This window comes from Entelurus aequoreus, linkage group LG02 (genome assembly GCF_033978785.1).
Source record: "Entelurus aequoreus isolate RoL-2023_Sb linkage group LG02, RoL_Eaeq_v1.1, whole genome shotgun sequence".
NCBI lineage: Eukaryota > Metazoa > Chordata > Actinopteri > Syngnathiformes > Syngnathidae > Entelurus > Entelurus aequoreus.
Genome location: NC_084732.1, coordinates 5,684,850 through 5,697,349, shown reverse-complemented (window position 1 = coordinate 5,697,349; position 12,500 = coordinate 5,684,850). Strand labels below are relative to the sequence as shown.

The window sequence follows — 12,500 nt, the reverse complement described above, 5'->3', positions numbered from 1 at the left end:
ACAGACAAAATAATAACAAAAAAACACATTTATACTAATAATTATTGTGATTTTAGTATGATGAGATAGTTATAATTGCTGTTAAATTGTTATTATTATTGTAGCAATAATTAATACTAATAGCAGTATTAATATATACATATTTTAATTAAAACCTTTGACTATGATCTTTATTTTATTTTATTACCTATATTAAAATTAATAAATATATTATTATTGATATTACTTTAATTATTATTAAAGTACAGGCCTAAAAGTCTAAGCAAAAAGGTCCTAAATGAAAATGTACTAAGGTGTTAGTTGGGTGCTTTGATAAATTATTTAAAATGTGTTATTATTTAAATGTATTATTAAATGTAGGCTAACCCCCCTCCAACCTCAGAGGACAAAGCTACGAACAATGGGAGACCGGGCTTTCTGTGGAACGCTCTCCCTGACCACCTGAGGGCACCACAGACTGCGAATGCTTTTACAATGATTATTTTGACGCTTTAGCTATTTTAGATCATGTGTATAATTGTCAGTATCACACCGTAAAGTAACTAAATCATAGCAATCTTGTCTAAATCAGTGTTTCTTAACCATAGGGCCCTTTAGAGAGCTGCCAAAATAAGTAGCAATACACTTTCCCACCACTTGTGGCAGTATAGACCAACCTCAAACAAACAGAATAAGTCTAAAGTCGTGGAGAAGTTTCTTTAGCGCAAAAATTAGGGAAAATTGTGAAGCAACAATACTTAAAATACACTACTTTTTGAATTTTGCATAAAGTGTCAGTATTGAATTTTACTCGTAGTCAGTCTGGGTAGAGTTGGTAGTGATGCATCTGAAATATCGATACCAGTTCCTTATGTTTTGATACCTAATCTCAAATCAAAATATGGATTATTTTGATGCTTTAGCTATTTTAGATAATGGATATAATTATCAGTATCGCAGCGTCGAGTGACCAAATCATTGCGATCTTGTCTAAATCAGTGTTTCTTAACCAAAAATAAGTAGTAATACACTTTCTTAACCACTTGTGGCAGTATTGACAACCTCAAACAAAACAGAAGAAGTCATGGAAAAATTGTGAAAAATAATGAAGCAGCAATATTTAAAATACACTACTTTTTTTCATTTTACCAGACACATTAGGTAAATTTGCACAAAGTGTCAGTAGGGATGTGGCCGATAAATGCGTTAAAATGTAATATCGGAAATTATCGGTATCGTTTTTTTTATTATCTGTATCGTTTTTTTAAAAAAAAATTAAATCAACATAAAAAACACAAGATACACTTACAATTAGTGCACCAACCCAAAAAACCTCCCTCCCCCATTTACACTCATTCACACAAAAGGGTTGTTTCTTTCTGTTATTAATATTCTGGTTCCTACATTACATATCAATATATATCAATACAGTCTGCAAGGGATACAGTCCGTAAGCACACATGATTGTGCGTGCTGCTGCTCCACTAATAGTACTAACCTTTAACAGTTAATTTGACTCATTTTCATTCATTACTAGTTATCTATGTAACTGTTTTTATATTGTTTTACTTTCTTTTTTATTCAAGAAAATGTTTTTAATTTAGTTATCTTATTTTATTATTTAAAAAAAAAAAGTACCTTATCTTCACCATACCTGGTTGTCCAAATTAGGCATAATAATGTGTTAATTCCATGACTGCATATATCGGTTGATATCGGTATCGGTAATTAAAGAGTTGGACAATATCGGAATACCGGCAAAAAGCCATTATCGGACATCCCTACGTGTCAGTATTGAATTTTGCTCGGTATTAGATCGGAAAGAAAATCGGCGGTGTCGCACGTCACCAATAGTGGGTGCTCTACAGCCGTCTGCTCCCAGTCTGTGGAACGCTCTCCCTGACCACCTGAGGGCACCACAGACTGTGGATGCTTTTTTTTAAAAAGGCTTAAAAACCCTTCTTTTTAAAAAAGCCTTTTTATTTTTAGATATATGCATACTAGTGTTAGCTATTAGGCTGTTCTAGTTTTTATTTGTATTTATTTTTATTATCTTTTTATTTTTTTTAATACACAGTAGCACTTTGAGGTTGTTTACTCAATGTAAAGTGCTTTTTACAAATAAAATCTATTATTATTATTATTAATAATTTACCTTAGAACTGTAGCAAACATTTTACCCAATGCTATATACATATATTAGTTATATAATTGTTCTATAGAAGTAAAAATATTCAATGAATTAGTATGTAAACAGTTATCTAACATTTATGATAATATTGAGACAATGCTTACATCAGAAAGGGATGGTCTTGGTCCTCGGCGGACGCCACCTTCCTCAGGCCGTAAATGTCCCCGACCGCAATCAGGACCACCACGGGCACCACGGGGACGACTGCAACGACATTACCCGGCCTCTTAAATCGACACGCGCGCGGGCAAAGTGTCGGTCGGGGACTCACCGAAGCCCAGCAGGTTCCACACGCACAGGTTGGGCGAGGGCCTGAAGACCACGTAGACCAGCCAGAAGGTGTGGAACACCTCTATTCCCATCCAGGAGAAGGAGCTGAGCAGGGCGTAGTGGAGGCCCGCCCCCGCCAGCACGCACAGGTCGTGCACGCCCACGTTGGCCAGCACCCCCGTGAGGAAGAAGAGCAGGTTGAGGAAGGCCAGGGACACGGCCAGGCCCAGGTGGATCGGCGTGGACGCGTCCTTGGTTTGCCTGTTGTGGACCGCAACGTTTAACTTTTTGTGCTTTACCTCTCTCCGGTAAGAAGTGTTCACCTTCTCCTGCAGAGGAAGACCACGAGAGCCATGCAGCTGAGGAAGGACAGCGCGCAGCCGAAAGAGGTAATGGCGGTCAAAGCCAGCAGGTGGCGCACCGGTCGCGGCTTCAGTTGCTGCGGAGGGACAATGAGAAGCCATTGAGTGCCTGGTACGGGGGTCAGCAACACGCGGCTCTTTGGTGCCGCCCTAGTGGCTCCCTGGAGCATTTTTTAAAAAAGGATTAAAAATGGAAAAAGATGGGGGGGGGAAATATTTTTTTGTTTTTGTATGTTTTTTGTTTGAGGACAAACATGACAGGAGTACATGAGTATTTAGTTTTGTCCTACTAATGTCGGCGGTTCTTGAACTCACCATAGTGTGGACTGTGACGCAGCAGTTTGTTTACATGTAAAATCTTCCACTCCTTTGTCTCATTTTGTCCACCAAACGTTTTATACCGTGTGTGACTGCACAAAGGTGAGCTTTGTTGATGTTATTGACATGTTGGCGTGCTAATCAGGCATATTTGGTCAGTGCATGACTGCAAGCTAATCAATGCTAACATGCTATTTACTAATGTTACTAATTTATAGGGATGTCCAATAATGGCTTTTTGCCGATATCCCGATATTGTCCAACTCTTAATTACTGATACCGATATCAACCGATACCGATACATACAGTCGTGGAATTAACACATTAGTATGCCTAATTTTGACAACCAGGTATGGTGAAGATAAGGTCCTTTTTTAAAAAATTCATAAAATAAAATAAGATAAATAAATTAAAAAACATTTTCTTGAATAAAAAAGAAAGTAAAACAATATAAAAACAGTTACATAGAAACTAGTAATTAATGAAAATTTTTAAAATTAACTGTTAAAGGTTAGTACTATTAGTGTCTCATTTTGTCCACCAAACGTTTTATACCGTGCGTGACTGCACAAAGGTGAGCTTTGTTGATGTTACTGACATGTTGGCGTGCTAATCAGGCATATTTGGTCAGTGCATGACTGCAAGCTAATCAATGCTAACATGCTATTTACTAATGTTACTAATTTATAGGGATGTCCGATAATGGCTTTTTGCCGATGTCCGATATTCCGATATTGTCCAACTCTTAATTACTGATACCGATATCAACCGATACCGATACATACAGTCGTGGAATTAACACATTATTATGCCTAATTTGGACAACCAGGTATGGTGAAGATAAGGTCCTTTTTAAAAAAATGAATCAAATAAAATAAGATAAATAAATTACAAAACATTTTCTTGAATAAAAAATAAAGTAAAACAATATAAAAACAGTTACATAGAAACTAGTAATTAATGAAAATGAGTAAAATTAACTGTTAAAGGTTAGTACTATTAGTGGAGCAGCAGCACGCACAATCATGTGTGCTTACGGACTGTATCCCTTGCAGACTGTATTGATATATATTGATATATAATGTAGGAAGCAGAATATTAATAACAGAAAGAAACAACCCTTTTGTGTGAATGAGTGTAAATGGGGGAGGGAGGTGTTTAGGGTTGGTGCACTAATTGTAAGTGTATCTTGTGTTTTTTATGTGGATTTAATAAAAAAAAAATTAAAAAACCCAAAAAAAAAACGATACTGATAATAAAAAAAACGATACCGATAATTTTCGATATTACATTTTAACGCATTTATCGGCCGATAAATGAGTTTGAGTTTCCAATCATTTCTACAACTCTTAAAAAAATAAGAGTTGTAGAAATGATTGGAAACTCAACACAGCCATGACATCATGTTCTTTACAAGTGTATGTCAACTTTTGACCACGACTGGAAACTGGACAAAGTGCTTAAGTGGCGCAGGACTCATTTATGTGCTTGACGGACTCATAACCGTCACTGCTTTTTCCTGCACTGTCCTTTACTTGATGTTTTTATACAAGTCATATCTTTGTCTTGGAGTAACCTGGGATAAAAAGAAGTGTTTGTACAGTAAGTAGGTTGCGATGTCTCACCACCAGCACTGCAAAGTAGGTCAGATGGTCACAGAGACATTCCGTGTGTTTGTCTCCTATCGGCTGCGTCTCACATCCTCCCACCGACCACTTCACCTTCATAGGATCTACACGGACGACACCAGATAATGGACTTAACTGCAGAAAGTAGCAGACCATTAAAACCTCTAAAGGCCTTAGTGGCCACATGCGTGGACAGCACCTTTTAGCTCTTATTTCCAAAATTGTGTACACTACTGAATTGGGGTCTTATGGCCACTTATGTGGACACTTATACTGCCATCTGGTGGTGTCAGAAGAGTATAACATACAATGGAATTTGGAGAAAAAAAAGTGTAAAAATAAGTATTAGCATGTCACTAAACATGAAGTACACGTTTGTGTACTTATGGACTAAGTACATCATATCAAAAGATGATTCTTAGTTTTTATTCTAATTAGGGTCCAATAGCAAAGAGAAATAAAAAAAAAAACAGCATGTAAACAAACAGCTTGGGTCTTAAGAGTTTAAAGCACAGGTTCGCGGGCCAGATCTGGCCCTCCACCTCATTTTATATGGCCCGCAAAAGCCTGGGAATAATATGTGTCAATAAAAGACCCTATTTTTTCTTTCTTTACTTTCTTACTAAAAAGGTATTAGTTGTTTTTTTCTAGTTTGACAGGGAAAAAAATTGTGTCCAATATTGCAACAAATATTATATTATCTAATCTTTTGGGTCAAAATCCAAATAAATACTTAACCTCTTAAGGACCAAGCTGTTTGTTTACATGCTTTTTTTTTAAATTTGTCTTTGCTCTTTTGAATATTTTTGAAAAATTCAATACAATAAAATCTCTCTCTCTCTCTCTCTCTCTCTCTCTCTCTCTCTCTCTCTCTCTCTCTCTCTCTCTCTCTCTCTCTCTCTCTCTCTCTCTCTCTCTCTATATATATATATATATATATATATTTAAAAAAAAATTCTCAATAAATGTTCTAAATTTTTTTGGAAAATTATAGAAAATACAATATAATCAAATCCATATGTATTAAAAAAAAATGTCAAAACAAATTCTCTTAAATTCGTTTTGAATATTACAATACAGTATAATGCAATTTGATAAAAATGCAATTCTAAAAAAAACCTCCCTCAACGGGTTTTCAATATTACAATACAATATCATGCAATCTATGAAAAAAAGCAATTTAAATAAATTCCCTAAATTTGTTATCAATATTATCGAAAATACAAAAAAATAAAATCCACCAAAAAAACAATTCTAAATACATTTACAAAATTTGTTTTGAATATTATTATATTAATATTATTATTATTAATAATAATAATATTATTATATCAAATACAATATAATGTAATGGAACCCATATTCAAATTAGATTTTTCATTGGAAAAAAAATTGAATATTATACAAAATACAATATAATCAAATCCATATGTATTAAAAAAAATGTCTACACAAATTCTCTTAAATTAGTTTTGAATATTACAATAATGCAATTTAATAAAAATGCAATTCTAAAAAAAACCTCCCTCAACGGGTTTTCAATATTACAATACAATATCATGCAATCTATAAAAAAAAGCAATTTAAATAAATTCCCTAAATTTGTTATCAATATTATCGAAAATACAAAAAAATAAAATCCACCAAAAAAACAATTCTAAATACATTTACAAAATTTGTTTTGAATATTATTATATTAATATTATTATTATTATTATTAATAATAATATTATTATATCAAATACAATATAATGTAATGGAACCCATATTCAAATTAGGTTTTTCATTGGAAAAAAAATAGAATATTATAGAAAATACAATATAATCAAATCCATATGTATTAAAAAAAATGTCTAAACAAATTCTCTTAAATTAGTTTTGAATATTACAATAATGCAATTTAATAAAAATGCAATTCTAAAAAAAACCTCCCTCAACGGGTTTTCAATATTACAATACAATATCATGCAATCTATAAAAAAAAGCAATTTAAATAAATTCCCTGAATTTGTTATCAATATTATCGAAAATACAAAAAAATAAAATCCACCAAAAAAACAATTCTAAATACATTTACAAAATTTGTTTTGAATATTATTATATTAATATTATTATTATTATTATTAATAATAACATTATTATATCAAATACAATATAATGTAATGGAACCCATATTCAAATTAGGTTTTTCATTGGAAAAAAAATAGAATATTATAGAAAATACAATATAATCAAATCCATATGTATTAAAAAAAATGTCTAAACAAATTTTCTTAAATTAGTTTTGAATATTACAATAATGCAATTTAATAAAAATGCAATTCTAAAAAAACCCTCCCTCAACGGGTTTTCAATATTACAATACAATATCATGCAATCTATAAAAAAAAGCAATTTAAATAAAATCCCTAAATTTGTTATCAATATTATCGAAAATACAAAAAAATTAAATCCACCAAAAAAACAATTCTAAATACATTTATAAAATTTGTTTTGAATATTATTATATTAATATTATTATTATTATTATTAATAATAATATTATATCAAATACAATATAATGTAATGGAACCCATATTCAAATTAGGTTTTTCATTGGAAAAAAAATAATTTTATTATATTTAATTTTCTAAGTAAAAAAATAAAAATAAAATACATTTTCATTTAGAAAAATGCACAAATGCGTACAATTAAAATACCATTATGTTAATTTGGTAATGTTTTGAAACGTTTTATGAGGAGAGACTCTAAGTGATGTCCGTCATGGATAATTATATTTTACTTAAATAATTAATAATGCACTTGGTAAAATAATATACAATTAATCAACACATAAATATGTGAGGAAAGAAAGTTTCTCCAACCTTTCCTGGTGTCCCAGGAGACACACGTCCTTGAATGTGTTTTCTGGAATGAAACGTGGGAAAACACTTTTATCATTTCTGTTGTGACTAAAGCGTGCAAGTATGTCAACAACACCATCAACTACAACATTTCCCACCAGGAGAGCTTTGGGACGAATACAACAAGTTTGTAAACATCTGACTGACAGCACTTTATAATATTGAGGTTATATGTGTCACAGCATTATTATCTCTGTAAAGAGTAGATGCCAAATAGCTGGCGGACTTACAGGTACGACGCCATGATGGAAGCCAATCGTGATTGGCTCTGGCAGGTCCTTGATGACCTCCTTCTCAATGGAAATTTCCACCACGTCATTAAGGATCCTCGCCTCCTTGAGGCCCTCCTGAAAGGCAAACATTCCAACACGCCGTCATGTGAAAGAACACGTCTGCGGCTTTCAAAGTCCTGTCCAAACCGGAGCTCACCTGGAACACGGAGTTGTTTTTGAAGAAGGTGCACACCACTTTGCTGCTGTTTCCTGCAGCCCGCTTCAAGGCGGGGGGGAGATGGATGAAGGTTGCCGACTCCGGGGCCACGCCATCCACGTGCTGGAAAACAATAGGAAATACATGAAAAACAATGAAAAGAATCATTAAAATAGTTTAAAATAATTATACTTATATAATACATATATAATAAAACATTATTATACAAAGGTTTGTAGAAATAAAATACAAATATGTTAAAATATTAAAATAAATACAAATATTAGGATGACATAATTTAATTAAAAAAGTAGAATACAATAGAAATATGTTAAAATATTAAAGAAAAAAAATCTAATTAGGATGAGATAATTTAATTTAAAAAAGTGGAATACAATAGAAATATGTTAAAATATTAAAGAAAAAAAATCAAAATATTAGGATGACATAATTTAATAAAAAAAGTACAATACAATAGAAATATGTTAAAATATTAATGAAAAAAAAAATCTAAATATTAGGATGACAATTTAATAAAAAAGTAGAATACAATAGAAATATGTTAAAATATTAAAGAAAAAAAATCTGAATATTAGGATGACATAATTTAATAAAAAAAGTAGAATACAATAGAAATATGTTAAAATATTAAAGGAAAAATATCTGATTATTAGGATGACATAATTTAATAAAAAAAAGGAGAATACAATAGAAATATGGGGCGGTATAGCTCGGTTGGTAGAGCGGCCGTGCCAGCAACTTGAGGGTTGCAGGTTCGATCCCCGCTTCCGCCATCCTAGTCACTGCCGTTGTGTCCTTGGGCAAGACACTTTACCCACCTGCTCCCAGTGCCACCCACACTGGTTTGAATGTAACTTAGATATTGGGTTTCACTATGTAAAGCGCTTTGAGTCACTTGAGAAAAAGCGCTATATAAATGTAATTCACTTCAAATATGTTAAAATATTCAAGAAGAAAAAAAATCTAAATATTAGGATGACAATTTAATAAAAAAAAGTAGAATACAATAGGAATATGTTAAAATATTAAAGAAAAACTATCTAAATATTAGGATGACAATTTAATAAAAAAAGTAGAAGACAATAGAAATATGTTAAAATATTAAAGAAAAAAATCTGAATATTAGGATGACATAATTTAATTAAAAAAGGAGAATACAATAGAAATATGTTAAAATATTAAAGAAGAAAAAAATCTAAATATTAGGATGACAATTTAATAAAAAAAATAGAATACAATAGAAATATGTTAAAATATTAAAGAAAAAAAATCTCAATATTAGGATGACATAATTTAATAAAAAAAAGAGAATACAATAGAAATATGCTAAAATATTAAAGAAAAACAATCTAAATATTAGGATGACAATTTAATTAAAAAAGTAGAATAAAATAGAAATATGTTAAAATATTAAAGAAAAAAAATCTCAATATTAGGATGACAATTTAATAAAAAAAAGTAGAATACAATAGAAATATGTTAAAATATTGAAGAAAAAAATCTAAATATTAGGATGACAATTTTATAAAAAAAGTAGAAGACAATAGAAATATGTTAAAATATTAAAGAAAAAAAATCTAAATATTAGGATGACATAATTTAACAAAAAAAGTAGAATACAATAGAAATATGTTAAAATATTAAAGAAGAAAAAAAATCAAAATTTTAGGATGACAATTTTATAAAAAAAAGTAGAAGACAATAGAAATATGTTAAAATATTAAAGAAAAAAAAAATCTAAATATTAGGATGACATAATTTAACAAAAAAAGTACAATACTATAGGAATATGTTAAAATATTAAAGAAAAACAATCTAAATATTAGGATGACAATTTAATTTAAAAAAGTATAATACAATAGAAATATGTTAAAATATTAAAGAAAAAAAATCTATATATGAGAAAGCGACATTAGCAAATACATTTTAGAATACAAGAAAATAAGTTAAACCCGTATATGAAAATTACTTTTTTGGGGGTATTTATACAAACTGTTAATTAGTCATTTAATCAAAAAAATGTAAATACAGTAAAAATATTTTTCAAACAAAATATGAAGATAGGGGACATTATCAATTAATCTCTATAGTGAGGGTGAGTCCATAACGCACCAAATGGCTGACTGATTTAAAGTGAACAATTTAAATGGTGCCCTGTGATGAGGTGGCGACTTGTCCAGGGTGTACCCCGCCTACCGCCCGAATGCAGCTGAGATAGGCTCCAGCATCCCCCGCCACCCCGAAAGGGATAAGCGGTAGAAAATGGATGGATATTTTTTTTTAAATACAACATAAATATCGGCCCAAAAAAAATCAAATTATGAAAACATTACTAATTAATTGAAAGCATTTGGAGCTCTTTCACTCTGTTCTTGGTTCTTATATCGTAAGTAGAAATTATTTGGTTTAGGACAAAATGCAAGCAGTTTATTGAGAAAACAAGAACGTTTTCACTCAAAATAAGTCTTAGTGTGCGTCTACATGCCACTTAAAACACCAATAAACCTATTTCAAGCTGATTTGCAGTGAAGAAAAACTGCTCTTTACCCACATTGGCTCACCAACCACCTATTTGGTCTTTTTAATCACCAGGTGGAGCCTTTGGCAAAGGAGCCGGTGTAATATCATCTCCAGCCACCAGAGGGCAGAGACAACCTGTGAGTGCTTAAGTCTTTTTTTGTGGCACCTTCTCCTAATGAAACTTCTAATTGAGAATGCATCAAATGGGTTCAACTCACAGGTGAGCGGATGTTGACGCCGTCAAAGTCGTCCTTCATCTCCACCTGCGAGCTGAGGGCGCAGGGAGGCTCCGGCTCAGTCCTGCACACACAAACACGGACAGCACGGTCATCTGGGCTGCAAACTGGGAGTTCCTCCTCTTTTATTACAACTGGACAAGTTATGTTTTGTCACGTGTCGTTTATTTTTGTCACACAAATGCACAGCTATAAAAAAACAAAGCATGTGTTATAGACATGGGAGTTACGGCTCTTTGTAAGGAGCCGTTCCTTTAAAAGAGTCGTTCAAAAGACTAGCTCGTTATTAGAGTTTTTTGTTTTTTTTTTACTTTAAAATGATCACTGGTAGTCATAAGATAAGATGTGGATTAGTATTCTTTAAATTGACATAAATATCATTGCATCGGTAGAATTATTCTGAAATATTGGCAATAATCGTAATTATTTTTTGTTTTTACTGTAAATATTCTTTAAATGGGTCCCATATCACCATGCTCTGACGGTGATATCACTATCAAGGTTCATTTTAATGCAGATCATCATAATATATAGTCAAACGCATACAGTTGTCGGTATAGACAAAATTATAAGCATACGACAATAATAAACAGTGGCTAAATTCAGCACCAATGTAATCATAATATATAATAAATACAATGCAAGTACGCAATTAACATATTTTTACCATTATAATAGGAAGGTGAATAACTTAATTATCTTTTTTTTTTAAAAATTGTTGAAGTAGAGCACACAATTCCAAAACAGGCTGAATATTTTGAAGTTGGAACAGTTTGAATCAGATGAAAAATGTGGGAGTTGTGGAACTTTGAAGAATGTCCCATTGATTTCAATGGGGATTTCCCAAAATTTGGGAATTTCGGGAAATTTTTTTGAAAATGGTAAAAAAAAACTTGAATGGCCTGAATGGTTGGTGTTGGAATTTTTCAAATCAGTTGAGAAATGTTGAAGTAATAACATGTAGAATTGAGAAATGGTATTACGGAATTCCTGGAAAACCGGGAATTTTTCCAGTTAAAAAAACAACGTTGTTTTTTGCCCTGATTAAGAGGAATGTTTTGAACGGTTGAAATTCGTTGAAAAATGTAGAAGGAGTAGTCGCCAGAAAAAAGGGTAGATATAGGGCTTTGGAAAACCAGGAATTCTGGAAAATCCTGGAATTTTCTTTTTAGAATTGTTGAAGTAGAGCACACAATTCCCAAACAGGCTGAATATTTTGAAGTTGGAACAGTTTGAATCAGACGAAAAATGTGGGAGTTGTGGAACTTTGAAGAATTTCCCATTGATTTCAATGGGGATTTCCAAAAATTTTGGAATTTTTTTTGAAAATGGTAAAAAACTTGGACCTGAATGAGTTGAAATGGTTGGTGTTGGAATTCTTCAAATCGGTTGAGAAATGTTGAAGTAATAACATGTAGAATTGAGAAATGGTATTATGGAATTCCTGGAATTTCGGGAAAACCGGGAATTTTTCCAGTTAAAAAAATAACTTTGTTTTTGTGTCCTGATTAAGAGGAATGTTTTGACGGTGGAACGGTTGAAATGTGTTGAAAAATGTGGAAGGAGTAGTCGCCAGAAAAAAGGGTAGAAATAGGGCTTTGGAAAACCAGGAATTCTGGAAAATCCTGGAATTTTTTTTAGAA

The 12,500-nt window shown here is 31.7% G+C and overlaps 1 protein-coding gene across 3 annotated transcripts in view; it reads right to left on the bottom strand.

The window, feature by feature from the left end:
- Positions 1 to 12,500, bottom strand: part of adgrg1 (adhesion G protein-coupled receptor G1) — an 81,749-nt gene that overhangs the window by 9,993 nt on the left and 59,256 nt on the right. For all 3 annotated transcript variants that reach the window (XM_062020787.1, XM_062020796.1, XM_062020805.1), the window contains exons 6-13: positions 10,840 to 10,921; positions 8,081 to 8,203; positions 7,882 to 7,998; positions 7,613 to 7,655; positions 4,746 to 4,852; positions 2,764 to 2,879; positions 2,442 to 2,701; positions 2,275 to 2,374 (exon numbers count right to left, since the gene is read on the bottom strand). In XM_062020787.1, coding sequence (XP_061876771.1) covers positions 2,275 to 2,374; positions 2,442 to 2,701; positions 2,764 to 2,879; positions 4,746 to 4,852; positions 7,613 to 7,655; positions 7,882 to 7,998; positions 8,081 to 8,203; positions 10,840 to 10,921 — 948 coding nt within the window. The remainder of the gene's footprint in view (positions 1 to 2,274; positions 2,375 to 2,441; positions 2,702 to 2,763; positions 2,880 to 4,745; positions 4,853 to 7,612; positions 7,656 to 7,881; positions 7,999 to 8,080; positions 8,204 to 10,839; positions 10,922 to 12,500) is intronic.